This window comes from Thyridium curvatum (genome assembly GCF_004353045.1).
Source record: "Thyridium curvatum strain D216 chromosome Unknown NODE_64_length_252902_cov_84.359145, whole genome shotgun sequence".
In the NCBI taxonomy this organism is placed as follows: domain Eukaryota; kingdom Fungi; phylum Ascomycota; class Sordariomycetes; order Thyridiales; family Thyridiaceae; genus Thyridium; species Thyridium curvatum.
Window position 1 is genome coordinate 231,456 of NW_022156819.1, and position 20,007 is coordinate 251,462.

Consider the following 20,007-nt stretch of genomic DNA (forward strand, 5'->3'; position numbering starts at 1 on the left):
GACAGCTGCTTGGAGGACTTGTCACGACGCCCATCATTCGAGTGGCAGGGTTCCCGGTGCTGAAAATAAGAAGCAATTCTCTGAGGCGTCTGCACATCCGAGCAGACCCCTGCCGTTATTTACTTCTGCCATCTTGACGACCTATTGCCCATCACGGCTCTCTTCAAGACCATCGCCATTTTGCATTTTATAGACACTGCCTTTGACGGTACTTCTCTCAGCAAACGGTAGCGGTCAGAATCACAATAGACCAGGATGGCGCAGAACCGCCCTTCAGCCTTCAACACCTTACGGATGGGGGGTAAGTCTTTCTACTGTGCCGGTTATTTCTCCTTCATTAGCTAATCTGGGTATCGCTGTCAGAAATCATCCGCGAAAAGGTGCAAGATGGCATCACAGGCGAGACCAGGGATCTGCAGTACACCCAATGTAAGATCGTGGGAAACGGTTCATTTGGTGTTGTCTTCCAGACCAAGCTCTCGCCTTCGAACGAGGACGCGGCAATCAAGCGTGTGCTTCAGGACAAGCGTTTCAAGGTTGGTACATCTGGCAATACTCGTGTGTATAAAAAATCTGTACTGACGGATACAGAACCGCGAACTTCAAATCATGAGGATCGTGCGGCACCCCAACATTGTCCAATTGAAGGCCTTTTATTACTCGAATGGCGAGAGGGTATGTGCCTCGAGGCTTATGGAGATCAAGAAAAATGTTGGCTGTGTCTTGCTAACGATTGATACAGAAGGATGAGGTCTACCTGAACCTTGTTCAAGAGTTCGTGCCCGAAACCGTGTATCGCGCTTCCAGGTTCTTCAACAAGATGAAGACGACGATGCCCAACCTCGAGATCAAGCTTTACATCTACCAGCTCTTCCGAGCACTGGCCTATATCCATTCCCAAGGCATCTGCCACCGCGATATCAAACCCCAGAACCTCCTGCTCGACCCCAATACCGGCATACTCAAGCTCTGCGATTTTGGCAGTGCAAAGATCCTGGTCGAGAACGAGCCCAACGTCTCGTACATCTGCTCTCGTTACTACAGAGCCCCGGAGCTCATTTTTGGTGCAACGAACTACACGACCAAGATTGGTGAGGATGGCTGGCTACTATTACTTGAGAGAAACGCTGCTAACTCCTTTCGCTAGACGTTTGGTCGACTGGCTGCGTCATGGCCGAGCTGATGCTTGGCCAGCCGTTGTTCCCTGGAGAGTCGGGTATCGACCAGCTGGTGGAAATTATCAAGGTCTTGGGAACGCCAACCCGTGATCAAATTCGGACCATGAACCCGAACTACATGGAGCACAAGTTCCCACAGATCAAGCCCCATCCTTTCAACAAGGTCTTCCGTAAAGCGGACGCCAATGCCATTGACTTGATCGCGCGACTGCTCGAGTACACTCCGACGGAGCGACTTGCTGCCGTTGATGCCATGGTACATCCCTTCTTCGACGAGATTCGCGACCCGAACACCAAGCTGCCCGACTCTAGGCACCAAAGCGGGAATCTGCGAGACCTTCCGCCCCTCTTCAACTTCTCTCGTCACGGTAAGTCCTCCTGCACTTGATGCCTTGTTGTGTACATGTCTGATCATAATTCTGTACGCAGAACTGTCTATTGCGCCGCATCTCAACCAAAAGCTGGTGCCTGCTCACATCAAACCTGTTCTTGCTTCGCAAGGTCTCGACATTGACAACTTCACGCCGATGACCAAGCAAGAAATGATGGCCAAGCTTGACTGAGAGAGTGTTGAGGTCTTTGCTCAGCATCTCTCAGTTTAGCGAGTCGTTCGCGGCAGTCGGCCCCGTGCGCGACATACGAGTATTCGTGGAGTTGATTATTACAGTCAATTCGGAAAGAAACCATACTCGTGACTCTTAGGCCAGCACTTCACAGCTCGAAGCGAGACGACTCTTTCGGGCGGATCGATCAATACCACGAAGCGGAATCGACAGCTCTGCTCAGAGTCTAGCAGCCACTACCTTTGCGATACCCCAGAATTTGGCAGCAGGCACCACCACCCTGCACAATCGCCACCAGTTTTGTCGTCAATTCTTAGCCCAGCCAGTCGCATCCAAAGCTCGATGGATATGATGACCCACCCAGCGATGAAGCAGCCAACACGACTAGCAACCGAGGACCTAGCACGGACTCAGAAATTTTCTAGATTTCTTTTCTACATGACCGAGATGGCTTTTGCTTGTTTCATGCCTATTGTCGAAGTGCGAGAACGGCGTCGGTTATCACCTGGTGCAGAGTCACGAGCGATCGCAACCTTGCTTCTCTTCTATGCAGCTTCCGGATTCGAGAGCCCTGGCACGGCTTTTTTCTCCCGTGGCGGAGTTGGAGGATTTTCTTGGCGTATATCTTAGTTTTGTTGAATCTTTGTAGGGATGACTGGTCAAGGCGGAAGGAAGGTTGCGGGCGATCAGCGATCTGTTAGGCAGCATGGGCAGCGAAGGGCATCAAAGGGGCTGCTCCTCTATTTTGGGCGGGAGGAAAGGCAAACGAGCTCTCTCGTTACTCGGCATGACTGAAAAGATATCACTTGTGTTCTTTTTCGATTCTCGTGGCGCCTCGTCTAAACATTGGGACGACGGCTGTCTGCGGCGGTATCAAAAGGGGAAAAAAGGGATGGCCACGTTGCTCATGACAACTCATAAGGGTGGAAGACTGCTGCTACTATCATGAAACAAACAAACATTCTACTTTTACCGTTCCGCGGTGCCCTGTTAGAATGTTTTCTGGTGATCTGTAAAGTCGGCGTCATCCTGACACAGAAGTCAGTCACCAGCCTACAGTTTGTCAATGGTAGATTTGCGGAGGCTGTTGCACGTTGTCTCTGTGTGTGTGGTCTTGTGTATATTGTTTGTGATGTGTAAGAACACCAATAGAGTAAAAAGTGACTACAGATGGCCAGCCGTTGCGCCTTCATCTATTGTATGTGACACTTTGAGGTATATATAACGCACGCGAGTACTCCTGTTTAACAAGATGGGTTTTAAGAAAATACGCCCCGGCCCGTTTTACTGGATCTACTAGTAACCTGCATTCTGTGCTCTCTCTGCTGCTTGCTTGCTTGCTGTCTGCCTACCCAACCAAGTAGCTGTCATCCATCCATCCATCCATCCAATCTATCGTGTCTACCTCTCTGTCGAGCCGTGGGCCTTGACCTCGGCAATGATGGGCTCTAGGACCCCAGCACTGGCGGCCACGAGGCCCAGGAAGCACGGCGAGGACTCGGTGACCTTGCTGAGGAATTCGGGGTGGGCTTGCAGGCTGAGAAAGAGAAAAGTTGTGTCAGTGATCCTTCCTTTTCTTTGTCTAGGATAAAAGTTGCCGTGGAACCAGGGAACAACTCTAGACAAGAGATGGTCCCCCAAGGTGTTTTGTTTTTGTTTTTGTTTTTGTACTTACCCGACGTAGAAGGGGTGGTCCTTGATCTCAAAGGCCTCCATGCGCCGGCCGGTCTCGTCCTTGGCGACGAAGTGCAGGCCGGCCTTCTCCAGCTCGTCGATCTGCTCCGGGTTCACCTCGTACCGGTGGCGGTGGCGCTCGTGGATGACCTCGGCGCCGTTGTACAGGGCGCGCAGCTTGCTCCACTCGGTGCCCTCCTGGAAGTAGCTCGGCCGGGTGCCCAGCCGCATGGTGCCGCCGAGTTGCCTGGTTTTTTCTCTCATGTTAGTATATCAAAGAAAGAGTGTGGTGAGGAGGGGATAGAGAGAGAGGATGCATGAGACGTACTCCTTGGACGACTCGGGCATGAAGACGACGGCCCAGTTGTCCTTGTTCTGGTGGTCATCGTGCCACTCCTCCGAGGTGGCATGGGGGCGGCCGCACAGGGACCTCGAGACCTCGATGGTGGCGACCTGCATGCCTAGGCAGATGCCCAAAAAGGGGCGCTTGGTCTCGCGCGCCCACTTTGCGCAGGCGATCATGCCCTCTGTGCCCCTTTGACCGAAACCGCCTAGATGGTACATGTGAGCGTCGCGTTGACCAGCAAACTTCAGAGTCTTTGGCATCTTCGAGATCACTTACCTGGAATGATCACACCATGAGCCTCACAGACAGCGTGCCAAGCCTTGTGATACTTGGCAGGGTCCTTCTGCTGGGTAGTCGACTCAAGATGCTCAGAGTCGACGGGGATGAGGACGAGCTTCCTGCGGCACCGCATCGCGGCATGCTCCAGCGCCTTAACGACGGAGGTGTAGCTGTCCATCAGAGACGTGTACTTGCCGACGAGGGCGATGTGGACAGGGGGGCACTCTGGCGGGATGATGATGGTCTTCTTCCAGAGCTCCCAGAGGGAGTCGCCCTTGGCCGTCATGGCGGGCGCCAGCGTCAGCTTGTCGAGGTCCAGCCCCGTCTGCAGCCGCTGGAGCAGGCCCTGCTCGTGAAGGAGGAGGGGCACCTGGTAGATGGTCTCCATGTCGTGGACTCCGATGACCTGCTCATTGTCCACTTGGCAACTCGAGGCGATCTTGCGGATGGTCGAGTTCTCGAGGGGAATATCGCAACGGCAGGCGATCTACCAAAGGTTCTTAGTATTCCAACGAAACCAGGATGAAGTGCTTGATAGAAGGTTCTCACAAGATCCGGAATCAAACCGGCACTGCGCATTTGCTTGATGGCATGCTGGGTGGGCTTGGTCTTCTCCTCACCGTGGATCCTGAAGCAGCATGGTCAATATTGGAGATTGATTCCATCTGGAAATGCCCAACGCAACCCGGATATAAACACTGAAGGGGGGAGACACTTACAGTGGCACAAAACTGACATGGATGTTGAAGAATGACGAGTTGGGATCTTTGGTGAGCTTATGCCTGAGCTGCACCAGAGCCTCGACGAAAGGAGCCGACTCGATATCACTGAATGAACAAGTCAGCTGGTCAAGGCCACCGTACACATGCAAAAAGAGGTGTCAGTTGTACATACCCAATCGTGCCACCCTATTACCGCAAATGGTCAACATCTGGAAGGGCCAGATCAATGCACAACCATGGGGAAAACGTACCAACTCGACTAGTAAAGAAGTTAGCAATTCAACATCCAGTAATACTGGCCAAATGACAAGTGACACGTACTAATGCAGACATCGGGCTCTGCGCCGGAGTCATCAACCGGGACCTTGGCGACACGAGTTATCCATTCCTGGATCATGTCTGTGATGTGAGGAACGACCTGCACGGTGCGGCCGAGGTATGTGCCTTTCCTCTCGCGTGAGATGACGGCTTGGTAGATCTTGCCGGTGGTGATGTTATTGTCCCGGTTCAAGTGGATGCCAAGATACCTGCAGGAGATCAGCCCCCTGCCCAACCGTCTCCGGAGTCACATCAAGGCAATGCCAGTGCCATGCCGTGTACGCACCTCTCGTAGTTTCCGAGATCGAGATCACACTGCAGAAAGTCAGAATCAACCTGGACCAGGGAGAACCGGGAGCCCGTACCTCTCCACCGTCTGCGAGGACGAAACACTCTCCATGCCTTTCAAAATCATCCCAGTCAGCCGTGCTCGAATGGTTACAAGACCTCTGAGAGAAAATTCTTACTCCAGAGGACCCAAAGCTGGAAGAATCAAAGTCAGCATGAGACACAGCTTGATCAAGAGTGAGGAGTTCCTGCTTACTGCCAGCATCGATGTTCAGGTAAGGGTCGATCTACTCGATTAGCTTATGAGGCGCCTTGACGCGGACATATTCAAGGTACCTTGATCGCCTGGATTTACGTTGTTAGTCACGGAGGATCGGGTGTGAAGGGAAAATTCAAGGCTCCATACCGTCACTCTAAGACCTTTGGTCTTGAGTAGGAGACCGGCCGAGGAGGCTAGAAAACGGAATGAGCCTCTGAGAGGAGAATATGTATATATATCATGTAACTGGTATTATATCGTACCGATGATCCCTATCATAAAACCACTGTTAGCACATGCCATCGATTGTGATCCCCTCAATTTCGACCATGCTCGTGAAAGCCATCAGAGTCGAGATTGAGGGGGACATGAGAGGGCAAGGTAACTCGAACTGACCCTTTCCAACGCCAGAAATGACACCACCGCTGACAAGAACCACACGCATCTTGATTCCAGGCTGTGGCCGAGGACAGTCGCGTAGGATTGTGAGTTGATGATAGTGAGTCTTGCAATCAACCAAGCCCGCGTCCCTCTTCGAGACAAGAAATTTTGGGTGTAAAAGCTCGAAAACATGTGGATTTGCCCCACCAAAAACCAGCGTAGTGGATCCCAGGCAGACAAGAGGTGTGGAAGAAGCTTCCAAGGTTGAGTCAAGGCACCAGTAGCGCCTCAGATCAACCCTCCGTCAGCCTGCTAGCCTGTCAGATGCACCCAGAAACACGCCTGGGCTTATCGCTCCCTGCATAACGCGCGTGAATTCAAAGTGACGACGCGAAACAATCGATTCCCCTTTAAGAAAGGGCATAGTCACTACCAGGGGAGACTGGCTGCCCACCTAACCTGGGCACTCAGTCCGGTATCGTTACAATACCAGACTCCTGACGAAACAATGGCATTATCAAGGGCAAGGTGAAGGATTCCTGTGCATTGTTTTCGGAGCACTGCGGCTTGTCTATCAGAATGCTTTCATCTGGAGGTTACGGGCCTAAGTCTCGATCCCCTTTCGCCAGGTACTTCTTCTCGCAAAGCCCAACCCGGCTTCTGAGATATACATCCTACTGGCAAACCCCATATCAGGAACAAAGGATGCTTATATAGTTCTCATTTTGGGTTCCTCTCGGTCTTGATCCCTTCTGTATATAGGTAGGTAAGTTTGGTGGATGGAGTTCAAAATGAGTTTAGGTACCTGTAATTGCCGAAGCGACATGCTGCATGTACTGCAAATGGCATATAAAAATAAAATGGAGCTTGGACCAATTCTACCCTCCCATCCGCCAGCCTCATTAACGAGGCAACAACGGATCTCGAGCTTCACGACAGCGAGACCCCCCTTCAAAGAACATCTAAAAAGAGCGCATTGGCACTGCTTCATTGCTCCCGTGTCTCCGCCAGCATCTACATTTCGCTCTGGAGCCCCGAGCTGCATGCAGTTCGAAACACCTCGCCGACACTGCTGATCTGGTCGCGCGACCTCTCGAATCTCACCTGCTACAATGGGCGACTACGATCGCAGACAAGGCGGCGGCGGCGGCGGCGGTGGCTACAATCGCAAACGGAGGCATCGAGGTGAGATTCTATCGATGCTTTCAAAGCTATCTACGTGCGATTGAGGCTCTTTGACTGACTCTTGTTTCCCCATAGATGATGACTACGAACGCCATCACCAGCGCCGACGCCACGACGTGCCCGTCCCGATCCGCGTTCGCAAGCAGCTGCTGTCCCTCGCCGAGTCGCCTCTGCGTAAGTGGCACGAGGAGGTTGTCGGAATCGCCCGCATGGTAGCCGACAACGATGATGATTCTCAGCTTCGCGAGAACTTTGTGAGCCTCGTCTGCCAGCTGGTCGTCGAGCAGCCTCTCAAGACACCCTTCGTCGCTGCTGTTGTCCTGGTTATGAACACGCTCAAACCTGACATCACTGTCGAGGTCTTGCGTCGCGTCACCGCCACCACGGAGGAGAACATCAAGGATGGCAAGTGGAGGGAGGTCAAGCTGAATCTGAAATTCTTGGCCTGCTTGCAGAGCTGTCTTGAAGGCGACGGCCTGTTCCCCGTATTGGAGGAGCTCTTCGCGAGGGCCGTTGACCTGCAAACGGCCAGTTCTGATGATGTGAGTCCCTTTAGAGTGACCGTGGATGCGACCAAACACTAACCCTGCGATGCAAGACCATCGGAACCGAGCTCGTCAAGATCATCCTTCTTACGCTCCCCTACCTCATGGCAGCCGCACCGGGTCAATGGCACCAGAAAGCGGCAGACCTCATGGATAAGACCGATATTATCGCTTCCGAGCCCCATTCCTTACAGCAGTTGATCGACCCCTACCATCCCGAGGCTGGCGAGGAGAGCCCTGCTGCGTCTGCCAGTGTTATTGGACTGCTCCAGAAGCAGCTACAAGCCGAAGCTAAGAATGCCTGGGCTCTGTCGTGCATCCCTCGGCCGTGGAGGATGCCCTTGGAAGAAGTCGAGCAGCAGGCCAAGCTAGACGAGGCTCCAAGACACCCTCTCCCGGCTATTGCCGTCCCGGAGACTGTGATAACTGGCCCACGGGCCCTCTTCCCAGAGGTCTACTTTTCGGTTTACTCAAACCAAGAGATCGAGTCCGTACCTCCGGTGACGAATATTGCCGCGTCCCTGGTCCGAGACGTGTTGCTGGATACGATTAACTTTCTAGACTTCAATCGCAACGTCACCGCGCGCTGCCTCATCGATCTCGACTGCTACTTTGCAGACGGGACCTTTGTGAAGCGCGCAACGCCATTCGATCGACTCAAGGACGTGGAGCCCGACAGGTCCACTTGGAAGCCCGAGGACGCTGCCGTAGACGCCGTGTTCTCCCAGCTCTTCTCCTTGCCTTCACCGGAGCACAAGCTGGTGTATTACCACTCTGTCCTGACAGAGGCTTGTAAGATCGCTCCTGCTGCAATCGCCCCGAGTCTTGGGCGAGCTATCAGATTTCTCTACAAGAACTGCAGTCGCTTGGATCTTGAGCTGACCAACCGATTCATCGACTGGTTTGCGCACCATTTGAGCAACTTTGGCTTCACGTGGAAATGGTCCGAGTGGGTTGAAGATGCACAACTGCCCAAGCTTCACCCGCGCAAAGCGTTCATCCGTGGCGCTATTGACAAGGAGATCCGACTCAGTTTTGCGCAGCGCATCAAGAACACTCTGCCTCCGGAGTATCAAGATATGATCGGCCCGGAGAAGGAACAGGAGATGCCCGAATTCAAGTTCAAGGACGACAGTAAGTAGCATCTCGCGATGGCTAGCGAGGAACATTCTCTAACTAAACACGTGCAGGCACACCGTTCGCGGAAGAGGGCCGTGAGCTGGCGTCTCTGCTCAAGCGCAAGGCTCCCGATGAGGATATTCAGCCCATCATAGAGCGCATTCACAACCTGGCGATTGACCGCAGCATCGATCCCCTGGTCGCCTCAACCGACGTCTTCACCACCGCTGTTCTGCACGTCGGATCCAAATCGCTCTCCCACGTCCTCGCCTGCATCGAACGCACCAAGGATCGCCTTCTCGACGCCGGAGCCGCTTCCGAGGCTGCCCGCGCACAGATCATCTCGTCGGTCATGAACTACTGGTCGGCCCACCCCGGCGTTGCTACCGCCATCGTCGGCAAGCTGCTCAACTACAGCATCCTCTCGCCGGCCGCCGTCATCCAGTGGGCCCTCGTCAACGACGCGGGCTCCAACCGCGGCGCCGCGCTCGCGGATGCCCACCTGTACGAGATGGTCTTTAACACAGTCGTCAAGGTGACGAGCCGCACGCGCGAGGTGGCCGAGAACCCCTCGAGCGCCGCCCTGCCCGCGGCCGACAACGGAGACGACGACATCGCCATGACCTCGGATAAGATCGAGGCCGCGAGCAAGGCCGCCGAGATCAAGGCCATGCGGGAGCTCTTCCGGCTCCTGGACGACGCCCTGGTCGCGTGGGCGAGCGGCACCAAGGACGAGATGATGGAGGCGGCGGACGAGCAGGCCAGCGCGCGGGATGCCCTGGTCAAGCGGTGGGGAGAGCGCTGGCTGCGGGTGTTCAGGCGGAGGTCCGCCATCGAGGAGGCTTTCCTGCTCGAGGTGGAGAAGAGGAAGAGCGGCGCTGCCTCGGCTGAGGGAGGTGAGAAGATGGAGGCTTGAACAGAGTGTTTCAATTGAGGGGATATCCTTAGGCTTAGCATGGCAGGGATCCGGGGGACAGAGATATACCGAGAAAATGTTGGGCAAAGGGGGGAAAAAGAAAGAAAAATTACGGCCGAGGAGGGCCTGTATTTCGTGTGTACTAACATGTAGATCAAAAGCAGGGTTTCTTTAACAAAAGGCTTGACAATGAACGGGTCCATTAAGTACTTTATTTTACAATTTCCAGAGATACAACCTTCATCCCTTTTATCGGCAGACGACTGCAAGTTCGAGTCGTATAAACACGCATAGGCAATGAATTGCCAGCATCCTTGTTTTCGACACTACTTGGCGTACCCATTGTAAAGCGAGCAGTGCCTGAAGTGTATGTATGTCAACTGTACTTGTACTTGGGTATCATTTCTACCGTTGGTCCTCGCATGACCTGTTACAAACCCTGTTTCCACGCACAGCACATGGAAATGTGGATGTCCTCGGTCTCTCTTCTCGGGAGTGAGGCTATGATGGACGTATGATCCCGCCGTCGCTGGAGATACCTCTCGTCGGCTGGTCTGTGATTCCACACATAATAAGCTCATCCTCAAGAGGCATTCGACCGAATAGTTGTTGGGCGGTGTGATTGCGGCGTTCCTAGCTGGACGTGCCGCCGATTGGCTGCCGCGTTTCGATGAGACCCTTTGTGGTCATGGAAAATAAATCTTGCCCTAGGCTTCACGATTCCGTTCCTCTCTTCAGCGACGACCGAACCCAGCAGGTGCCTGGCCAGGCGGAGGGGCGCCAAAGCCAGGCGGCGGCATGTACCCGGTGGGAGGAGGCACGGCAGCACCATTGGCGCCGCCAAAGCCCGGTGGCGGGGGAGCGCCGAAGCCCTGGGGAGGAGCACCCATCGGCGGAGCGCCGGGCATGGCTGGTGGAGGGGGCGGTGCGCCGCGGTATCCGGGGGCGGCGGCGGCGTGGTGGTAGTCCTGAGGCCCGTTGTAGCCTCCCTGACTGGGTGGCGGCCGGGCAGGCAGGCCCGAGGGGGCCGGTGGCAGTGCGCTGCCGCGGCCGGCAGCGGCCATGTGCGGAGGAGGGGCGCCGTACGCTGGCTGCTGCGGGGGGGGACGTATGCCTCCTCCTGCGACGGGCGGCGGGGTGGCGAACCCGGCAGGCATGCCGGCTGCCATTGGCGGAGCGCCGGCGACCGGGCTGGGGGCGAACCCAGGGGCGACGGGGCCTGGAGGCGGGGCGGTAGCGGGAGGGGCAGCGGCGCCGGCGCCGGGAGGGCCAGCCGCGGGGCCAGACATGAGGAAGGCGGGCGGCAGGGGCTGCTGCTCCGGGACGATGTTGTGCTTCTTGCCCTCGGCGGCGAGCTTGCGCTCGGCCTCGTCGCCGTGGCGCTCGCCCTTGCCGTCCTTCTTGTAGGCGTACTCGACGGTGACCTGCTTGCTGAGCAGGTACTGGCCGTTCATGGCGTCGCGGGCCGTGTCGGAGGCCTCGAAGCTGTCGAAGCTGACGAAGCCGTAGCCCTTGGACACGTTGTTCTGGTCGCGGATGACGCTCGGGGGGCTGACGAGCTGGCCGAAGCGGCCAAAGGTGTCGTAGAGGATCTTCTCGTCGACCTGGGGGTCGAGGTTGTTGACGAAGAGCTCGGCGCCGATGTTCTCGGCGGCGCGCTGCTTGTCGGCCGAGGCCTTGTTGACGCGGATGGGCTTGCCGTAGACGCGGATGCCGTTGAGGCAGCGCGCGGCGTAGTCGGCCGACTCGGGCGTGTCGAACTCGACGAAGCCGTAGCCCTGGTGGGTGCGGCTGACGCGGTCCATGGGCATGTGCACGTTGACCACGGGGCCCATCTGCGTCATGAGCTCCCAGAGGAGGCCCTCGGCGAAGCGCTCGTCGAGGTTGCCGACGTAGATGGTGGCATCTTTGTTCTGCTCCCAGTGCTTGTTCGACATTGTGGAGGGACGGAAAAGGGAACAAAGCCTGGAGTAAAACCAGAGGGCGCTGGCTCGCTCGAAGATCCAAGTCCTGTAGTGGCTGTCTAGCACTAGAACGAGGCCAGGTCGCAGCAATGCGGATGTCGAATGAAAGATGCAGTGTTCTCTTCAAGTCGGACCTCGAGCGAGGTAGAGGTCGGTAGCTAGCGATGGTGGACGGACTCGTGGTCGTCGTGAAGCAGCCTCGCTAGGCTGGGATTTCTAGGTGGACCAAAATTTTGTCTCAAGTGCTAGCCTTGCGCAGGTCGTGCCAATCTGAGGTGCCCTGGTGGATTCATGACTGGTGGCCCGAGCTCCCAATTTTCCATAGCAGCGACTCCAAATTCTGCGCCATCGGAAAGTCTAGCCGTCCGTTTGAACATCCCATTCAGCATTCAAGGAGCACCATTGCAACATCGCTCATCCAGGAATCCAGTCAAGGTTCGTTGCCCTTTCCCTTTCGATACGATTCGCACACTACAGCACGCGGTAGCTAACACAGGACATTATTAGATCACAGCCGGAGGGTTCGACTTGCCATACAAACCGCCACGATGTTCGCCCTTTCTGAAGAGTCCAAGGTCCGCATTGCCGAATGACATCCGCAGGGGGGGTCGCTGAAGGACTGCGCACTGACATGTACCTGGCCCTGTAGGAGCGCATTGGAAAGATCATCGAGATCTCCCGTGTTGCTATTCACTAGTACGTCCCTTCACCTCACAGAGGAGAATGTGTCTCATGGATAGCTCACTAACATATCACAGCGGCTACCTGCCTCTCGTGCTCTACCTCGGTACGCTTCCATGATTGGGGTTCCCTTACCCGCAGGGGATGAGCACACAATTCGCAAATCTAATCCTTCAAATCCAGGCTATACCCGCAGCGAGCCTCGCCCTTCAATCATCCGGTATGTCGCGCCCGCGCTGGACATGCTTTCCTTCCGGGCCATCATCGCTGACCTAGACTTGACGCAGACTCCTGTCGCCGCTTTCTTAAATACCGAATCGCCGAATGGGAGGAATGAGGATGTGTATATTAGGCCATGGCAGAGATGTCGAGCAGTCTCGCTCACGACAGGCACGTGCCGGGTAGTCGTCCTATTGCACGGAGTTGGAGGAACAGAGCTACGGCCTTTGACCCTTGCTCAACGAGTGGATGGAATGCAAAATCACCACGAACTGCTGTATTATACTGTATAGATGTGGGTTGTATGACCCTGAAAGTCCAAACAGACTCTTGATGAACCATATTATTCGTCCATCATGACTGAGATTGTGAGCTGGACGCTCAGTGACTTGCCAAGAGTGCATTGTGTCGACAACTTCAGAATATGATGCTTGCTCTAGACATGCAACTTTGACAAAGAACTGCAATAAACAGACCAAATGGCCGGGTTTGAAGAAGTGCAGATGTTGTGAATCCCAATCACGTTGATCTCCGCTTTCTCTCTTCGGTATCGCGATCCCCGAGCACTCCTAAATTTTTGAGTAGCGCATTTCGTCATCGTTGAAACCTCCCAACTTTTTTCAAATACCAACTCTTGATAAAGTTCAGGTAGAAAGCGGCGGCCCCTTTTGTACGACTCTTAGAAACTCGCCATGTAACAGGAAGCACTAGATCATTCCTCTATGACGGGTGCCAAACATGAGGGCCTCTCGCCAGCCCTCGTCGAGACCATCGCCGGCCTCTCGGCCGGCTCCATAGCCACCCTCATCGTCCACCCGCTCGACATCGTCAAGACGCGCATGCAGAGTATGTCAACTATTTTCTTATGTCTAAATGGATCGCATATTGATTGCTAAAACCGCACCCGTCCCCAGTCCACCGCAGCACCGTCGCGGCGCCCCAGTCGCTCACCACGGTCGCCCTGCTGCGCAGCCTCGTGACAAACACGCAGTCGCACCCCGTCGCCGCGCTGTACCGCGGCCTGGCGCCCAACCTCGTCGGCAACGCCACGAGCTGGGCCTCCTTCTTCTTCTTCAAGTCGCGCTTCGAGAGCCTCCTCCGCGCCGCCAAGGACAAGTCTCCGTCTCCGTCCCCGTCACCGGCCACGGCCACGGCTGCGGCGGCAGTCCAGCTCACGCCGACCGACTACTTCGTCGCCTCGGGCCTCGCGGGGCTCGCCACGCAGGTCCTGACCAACCCGGTCTGGGTGCTCAAGACGCGCATGCTCTCGTCGGACCGCCACGCCGCCGGCGCCTACCCGGGCATGCTCGCCGGCGCACGGCACATCCTGCAGACCGAGGGCGCGCGCGGCTTCTACCGCGGCCTGGCGGTCGGCCTGGTCGGCGTCAGCCACGGCGCCGTGCAGTTCGCCGTGTACGAGCCCGCGAAGCGGTTCTACTTTGCCCGGCGCGAGGAGCGGAGGCGGCGGCGGCGGGAGGAAGAGGGAGGAGGAGAAGGCGACGGTGGCATCAGTAGCAGTAGCAACAGTGGCGACACCCCCGACACGAGGCTGACCAACGAGGCGACGCTCGTCATCTCGACGGCCTCCAAGCTGGTCGCCGGGGCCGTGACGTACCCGTACCAGGTCGTGCGCAGCCGGCTGCAGAACTACGACGCCGAGGCGCGCTTCGGCAGGGGCATCGTGGGCGTCGTGTCGCAGCTGTGGAGGGAGGAAGGGTACAGAGGCTTCTACCGCGGGCTCATGCCGGGCGTCGTGAGGGTCCTGCCGGCGACCTGGGTCACCTTCCTGGTGTACGAGAATGTCAAGTATTACCTGCCTCGGATGGTTTGAGAGGACTGACTGCTCGGGGGTGGACGGACGGACTGTACGATATGGGATGTAGAAATGGTAGAACTCTGTATTATTGTTGCTCGATAACTTTGACAACAAGACCTGATAATCTACCGCCAGTTGTGACGGGAAGGAAACGAACTGGTCTCTGCAGACAACAGATGGTTGATGGTACACGGACGGACAGATCTCTGTTGTGATGGCGACGATTCAACACCACGGAGGCTCAAAGTCTCCCAGAAACTCGAATAGTCATTCGCGGCTCTCCTTCCTTTGCGAACGGAAGTCTCCTTCTCCTCAAAATCATGACTTCCAACCCGGATGTGGCCATATGGTTGGCCTGGATATTCTTGCTCGAAGGCAGCACTATCGCACATACAAGCCGCCCCTTATCCCCAGACAACGAGAATCAACCCCTATTCCACATTAAAACTCCACAGTCGCATCAGACGCTCTTCTCTCCAGTTTTGAACACCCAAGTGTCAGACTCACTAGACCACAGACGGCTCCTCTTGCCATCCCCAGCCTCCTCCTCCTGACCCTCAGCACACTCTCTCGTGTCAGCATCTCGATCTCCACGAACACAGACCACGTTGGGCATCAAAGGCGCAATCTCCGCATCAGACCCGGGGGCGGCCTGGACCGCTCATTTCCTCCGTCCGCACGAACCATCCAACGACAAAGGTTCCAGATGGAAGTGAAAGATCCTTTCCCCACCACACCCCCCACGGCCAAATCTGACGGCCGAGCAACGTTTCACGCGGTAGAGGAGAAAAACAAAAAAGGAACCCAAAGACTCCATGCCTGCGCCGCCCTCGGCCTGGGTGATGATGTCTTGTCTCGAATCACCGATCATGCACGCCCGTGAACTCTGTCTGGGACCATGTTCCCTGCCCCGGCCGGAAGTCCCAGCCCTGCATCCGTGCCTTGTTCGACGAGAGGGGGTGTGGTTGAAGAGCGGGCAGGTTTAGTCTCGTTCTCGACTCTCTTGTCTCTCTACCTCTTACATGAACGGAGCATTACTTTATGTGTAATAGGTATGTGTGGGTTGTGTATTTAGGTGTGTGTGTGTGTGAGTGCGTGAGTGTGTGTGTGTGACTCTCTTGATATGTACGTATGCATATACGCATGTATGTACGTATGCAGATACGGCAAGAGCAAGGTCAGGGATGCGCTTCTTACCTGCTGTCTCTGCCTCTAGGCCCCGTCGTGTGGTGCGATGAGGATGCCAAAAGCAGTTCTTGGCGCGCGACGTATGTCCGCGGTGAAAGGAGTGAGAGGCGTGCGATGTCTGTGTGTGGTAGGCGCACACCTACGAGAGAGCGAGAGCCCCCGGTGGTGACATTCCGAGAGCATGGGCATGGGCATCTCAGAATGGAGAAGTTCGAACTCGCATCAATCCTGAAGCGAAAATAGCATTCCCAGGTCCGTCCGGGATGGCCCTTGTACGCACTTCCCTGGACCACAAGAACAGACGGGCGTGCGTGGACACACGCTCCCGCGGAGACACACACACACCGCCCGGCCAACCCCTGTAGTTGCGTTCTTTGTTTTCCCATCCCTTTGTGCTTGGCTACCGCAGAAGGCGATCAGAATTAGAGACGGGCGGCCTGCAGCATCGACCTGTCATGGGAGGCCACCCTAGGTGAACATGGGCCATGCCGTCCCCTCCGCCGCCCGCGGCGGGGAGCGCCGGAACATGCGAAGCTTGTGCAAGACTAGGCTGGTCCTTCTCGATCGAGAAAAAGTAACCGTGCTTACCGCCGCCTCTTTTTCTTCTTCTTGCTTTTTCCTTTTCCAAACCTTCCAAAACCTGGTCCTGGGAAAACCGGTCTGGTGACCTCTTGCTGAGCTAGGCAATCTACGGTCAGTCGGGAAGCGGTGGAGGAGCCAAAGGGAAAAGAAGAGTGGAGGTAGGTGGACGGCTGGGAGCTGGGAGATACTGCGGCCCTATCACGGGCTTGCGGGAAAGAACCTTGTTTCCAGGTGCCATAGCTCCTGAAAGGACAATGGCCCTACCAGACCTGGTCCCCTCCTCGAGCATCCCAACGGTCGAGGTGCAGAAACGGGCGAGAGAGTGCCTCGAACAGGTGACGGGGGTGTGCCCTGGGCGCAAACTGTACAAGGACAAGCGAGCCAGGGTAGCTTGTTTCCCAATTTGTCGGATCCGGCCATAAGTGTCCTGTTGATAATGGCCAGGGCTTGTCTCGAGCTGACTTGGTGTAGAAGCTCCAGAGGGACATAGCTTCAGACAACCCTTGTCAGTATCTTACGAGTTGGGCTCGCTCATAAGCAGTCCGTGTCCAATCATGCCGGGTGTCACCCACGTTCGGTTTCCGTCGGCGAGAAGCCCGCCGGTGCGTAGTTACCAGGTGGGTGCTGTGGCTGAAGTGCCAGCATAGACCTGCCTCTCCAAGCATCTGAAGAGGACTGTCAAGGGGATCGGGTACCAGTTGTGTATTCTGGAGGCTCTGCATGCATACAGGCCCTGGAGTCTGCGTATGGCCAAAATCCCGTCTTTGCAAAGTAAATGATACCCAAGTACTGACTTGTATCTGAATATCGTGCATGTCTTTCATGAGTAATAGACAAAAACCGGAAGTTGACTGATCATACTACTCAACGCTGCTCCGCTTGTGTGCTACAAAGTTCAAGCCAGAGCAGTGGCTCGACATTTAGCGCCAGCGAAGTGCCTCGAGCCCCTGTCCTATCACTGGTCAGGAGTATCTGCCACTTGTGCTCTGCAGAGATATCAACAAAGGGCTTGTTGATGCGGCCGCAAAAGCAGGCCCATTATGAAGCAAAGTCAATCACGGCACGGGAAGAAGGTGGCCAAGGTTGCTGCAAATGACAAATGCAGGCGACGGAATCAGAAGACCGAGGGGGATGTGTGGACTCGCGACAGACAAACAGACAGACAGGAAAAAAGGTCCCGGCCCACCACCAGCAGCCACCACAGGATCACCGCCGGCATAGGCATTACAGCAGGCCGCGCATAGATACCTTGCCAGGCTGTCCTACATGGCACCGCAGCAGCCACAGGAAGCTAGTCATGCTCCCGCCCGCAGGTCACACTGCAACGCCGAAGACAAGTGTTCCACAGCATGGAATGAATCATGGAAAATGAGCGTGTCTTGCAGGTGCAAAAAAGGCGGTCAGCGAGGAACGACATTGTGCTCTTCATCGTGGAGGAGAGAAGATCCTGAAGTCTGACAGGGAAGCTTCCGCGCCCAACTTGACAGGTTGTTCATGGTCCAGAGTCGCATTGGGCATGCAGAGAGATTTTCAGGGGGCAGTCATGAGGGGGTGTGAATTTGTCAAGACCGATAGAGCCCGGAAAGTATCAATCGACAGGAGGTACTTGTCGCAAGTAGACGACTCTCTGCTCCTCTGAAGCCACCCTGGGCCTGGCTGTTCGGCATGTGGGAATGGATTTGCCATCAGCCCTCCTCGGCCCGGTCCAGGCGTGGGGTGTAGCTAGCCAGGAGGCAAGGTGATGATGCATCTGACTGGAGAGCATCGAGTGAGGAAGGAGGTTTGGATCATGGCCTGGCCGGCGGCGGGTCGACTTGCCCCGTGTGAAAGGGCGGAGAGAGTTCCATTTGCGGAGAGGAGAGCAGTGGGCTCGAAGGGCAGTGCATCCATGGCCGCCTCCTGATAGTCATCGATATTGCTAAGTCGACCTCTTGAACCAAGGGGCAGGGAGCAGCGTGAGGCACCAAAGACCCCATCGTGCACCTTGGTATGCCATACTCGAGTGAAGCAGGCAGCACTGTCCAAACCCCTGAACCCTACCCGCCGACAGTCACCATGGGGCACGACCGCCACCAAGAGTGACTCTTGAGCATCCAGACAGGGTCGAGCCTTTCCGGCTGCTTGCGGTGCACTCAAGCAGAGACGAGGGCGATGGACCGAGACCGGTAACGGTGGTGATAGTAGTCAGGGTTTGTGGTGGGCCGATGGCGGGAGACTGCATTATCGTGCAGGCAAATGCAGCCTTGAAAACCTCGAGACAAGCGAGGCGATACGATCCACGACTAATCCTGCTGTGTCACTCGGCACAGGGCATCCAATGAATGGCAAGCATGAACACTTGGCTTTGATATTCTTGACGAAGATTTGAAGTCCAGAGCTTGGAAAGGCAAGGTAAACAACATGGTCTGTTGCCACAAGGGAAGCTGGGGAGGCTGATCTGGACAAGGAGTGAAGTGTATCGAGCTTCTGCAGCACAGGGTGCTGTAGCCGAAAATAGTAGATACGACCCTGGGTTTGGGACGGGAAAGAGACCCTGGCGATGATGCAGATGGCAAATGCGCCTGGGCATCGGTTGGGGCAAATGCAAAAAGTCCATTTTCAGGGGAAAAGGTGATGATGATAAGGAGACCGGGATCAGTATGGGGAAGGGATCTCCAGGGAAAATGACAATCGACGTTCCAATGGTAGAAACGCGAGATCACTGAATCTCTCGTGTCATGAACTCTTGGTTTTAGGGGTCCCAGAGGCCTCGAAAGTGAAGCTATTCGCAGAAGGATTGGACGTAAAGCTTTGTCCACCCTGGCAAGCGTCCCCTGCGCATTTCGCCTGCGATGGGCCCGGTGAACAATTAAACCCTGTGGCTTGGTCCCGCATCCTCGCCACGCTCGGGCCCTGGACACAGCTGGGTTGGGGTTTCCAGGTTCTTTCGCCTCCGCTGCAGCCTCACTTTCTGCGGAGAGATGATCACTGATCGGAAAGGCTGCGTGGACTTTCGCCCCTGTCAATCGCTCCTCAAGGGTCGGCATAAGCGAGCCAGAGCGAGGTTGCAATGTGGACATCTTGTCCAAGTTTTTGTGTTGTGACAACGCGAACGAGGCTGCCAATAAGAAACAGAGGGTGCCTGGACACTTTGAACCCTGAAGTTGTGGAGGTGCAGGTGTGCTTACCCTCCGGACGTGCCTACCTACCTTAATCCTTACAAACGGAGGAAGGTAAGGATGCCTAGCTGAGGCAGGTACCGATAGCCCGGTTCTCAACCGCGCCGTCCGGACAGAGCAGCACCCTACTGTAACAGTACGCGTGAAGACGGGGAGCCAGAGCACCTGAGATTGAGCTACTGCCGCGCCCAAGCACGGCGAAACCCTCAGAAGAGAGGTCAGCCGTACTTCGTGCATTGAAGCACGGGCGTCGACCAAGGGCTCCCCGAGAATGGAGGGCCCCTACAGTAGTCGGTCTCGGGGCAGCCGCCTAGACGAGGTGCATTCCGGGTGTTAGTGAGCCTCTACGACACACACAATGGCCAAAACTTACCTCACTTGCACAGAGCATACCCCACGACAGAGTAGGACACGTGCAAGTGGTGGTCGCGTACGATATATGCCTGGTTTTCTACTTCATTTCATGCATGGCACAAACCATTCCGATGCGGCGCGGGAACAGCTGGAGTGACAAAGCGGCAGCGACAAGTCACAATCCCTAGAGAGGAGAGACGGACAGACAGAGAGGGCCCTGTGAAGCCAACACCCGGTTAGTATCACCGCAGGCCCCGTCTCGGTTCACGGGA

General features: G+C 55.8%; 5 protein-coding genes across 5 annotated transcripts; 3 read left to right on the forward strand and 2 right to left on the reverse strand.

The window, feature by feature from the left end:
* Positions 1 to 255: 255 nt before the first annotated feature.
* Positions 256 to 1,741, forward strand: E0L32_009159 (uncharacterized protein; the record flags this gene model as incomplete). The annotated part of the gene is made up of 6 exons (XM_031144093.1): positions 256 to 301; positions 364 to 536; positions 592 to 675; positions 743 to 1,091; positions 1,148 to 1,546; positions 1,608 to 1,741. 6 exons carry the CDS (start codon positions 256 to 258, stop codon positions 1,739 to 1,741), a joined length of 1,185 nt encoding a protein of 394 aa, XP_030991397.1.
* Positions 1,742 to 3,142: 1,401 nt separating this feature from the next.
* On the reverse strand, positions 3,143 to 6,072 carry E0L32_009160 (uncharacterized protein; the record flags this gene model as incomplete). The annotated part of the gene is made up of 14 exons (XM_031144094.1): positions 3,143 to 3,278; positions 3,417 to 3,662; positions 3,744 to 3,966; positions 4,038 to 4,527; positions 4,590 to 4,668; positions 4,760 to 4,867; positions 4,935 to 4,948; positions 5,014 to 5,021; positions 5,084 to 5,289; positions 5,367 to 5,395; positions 5,446 to 5,655; positions 5,705 to 5,713; positions 5,775 to 5,821; positions 6,024 to 6,072. The coding sequence occupies 14 exons, from the start codon at positions 6,070 to 6,072 to the stop codon at positions 3,143 to 3,145; spliced, it is 1,854 nt and encodes a 617-aa protein (XP_030991398.1).
* Positions 6,073 to 7,120: 1,048 nt separating this feature from the next.
* Positions 7,121 to 9,773, forward strand: E0L32_009161 (uncharacterized protein; the record flags this gene model as incomplete). The annotated part of the gene is made up of 4 exons (XM_031144095.1): positions 7,121 to 7,193; positions 7,269 to 7,735; positions 7,792 to 8,872; positions 8,929 to 9,773. The coding sequence occupies 4 exons, from the start codon at positions 7,121 to 7,123 to the stop codon at positions 9,771 to 9,773; spliced, it is 2,466 nt and encodes an 821-aa protein (XP_030991399.1).
* A 734-nt stretch (positions 9,774 to 10,507) lies between these two features.
* Positions 10,508 to 11,710, reverse strand: E0L32_009162 (uncharacterized protein; the record flags this gene model as incomplete). Its single annotated transcript, XM_031144096.1, has 1 exon — positions 10,508 to 11,710. One exon carries the CDS (start codon positions 11,708 to 11,710, stop codon positions 10,508 to 10,510), a length of 1,203 nt encoding a protein of 400 aa, XP_030991400.1.
* Positions 11,711 to 12,285: 575 nt separating this feature from the next.
* Positions 12,286 to 14,468, forward strand: E0L32_009163 (uncharacterized protein; the record flags this gene model as incomplete). Its single annotated transcript, XM_031144097.1, has 5 exons — positions 12,286 to 12,312; positions 12,387 to 12,433; positions 12,496 to 12,524; positions 13,349 to 13,483; positions 13,552 to 14,468. The coding sequence occupies 5 exons, from the start codon at positions 12,286 to 12,288 to the stop codon at positions 14,466 to 14,468; spliced, it is 1,155 nt and encodes a 384-aa protein (XP_030991401.1).
* Between the last annotated feature and the right edge of the window lie 5,539 nt (positions 14,469 to 20,007).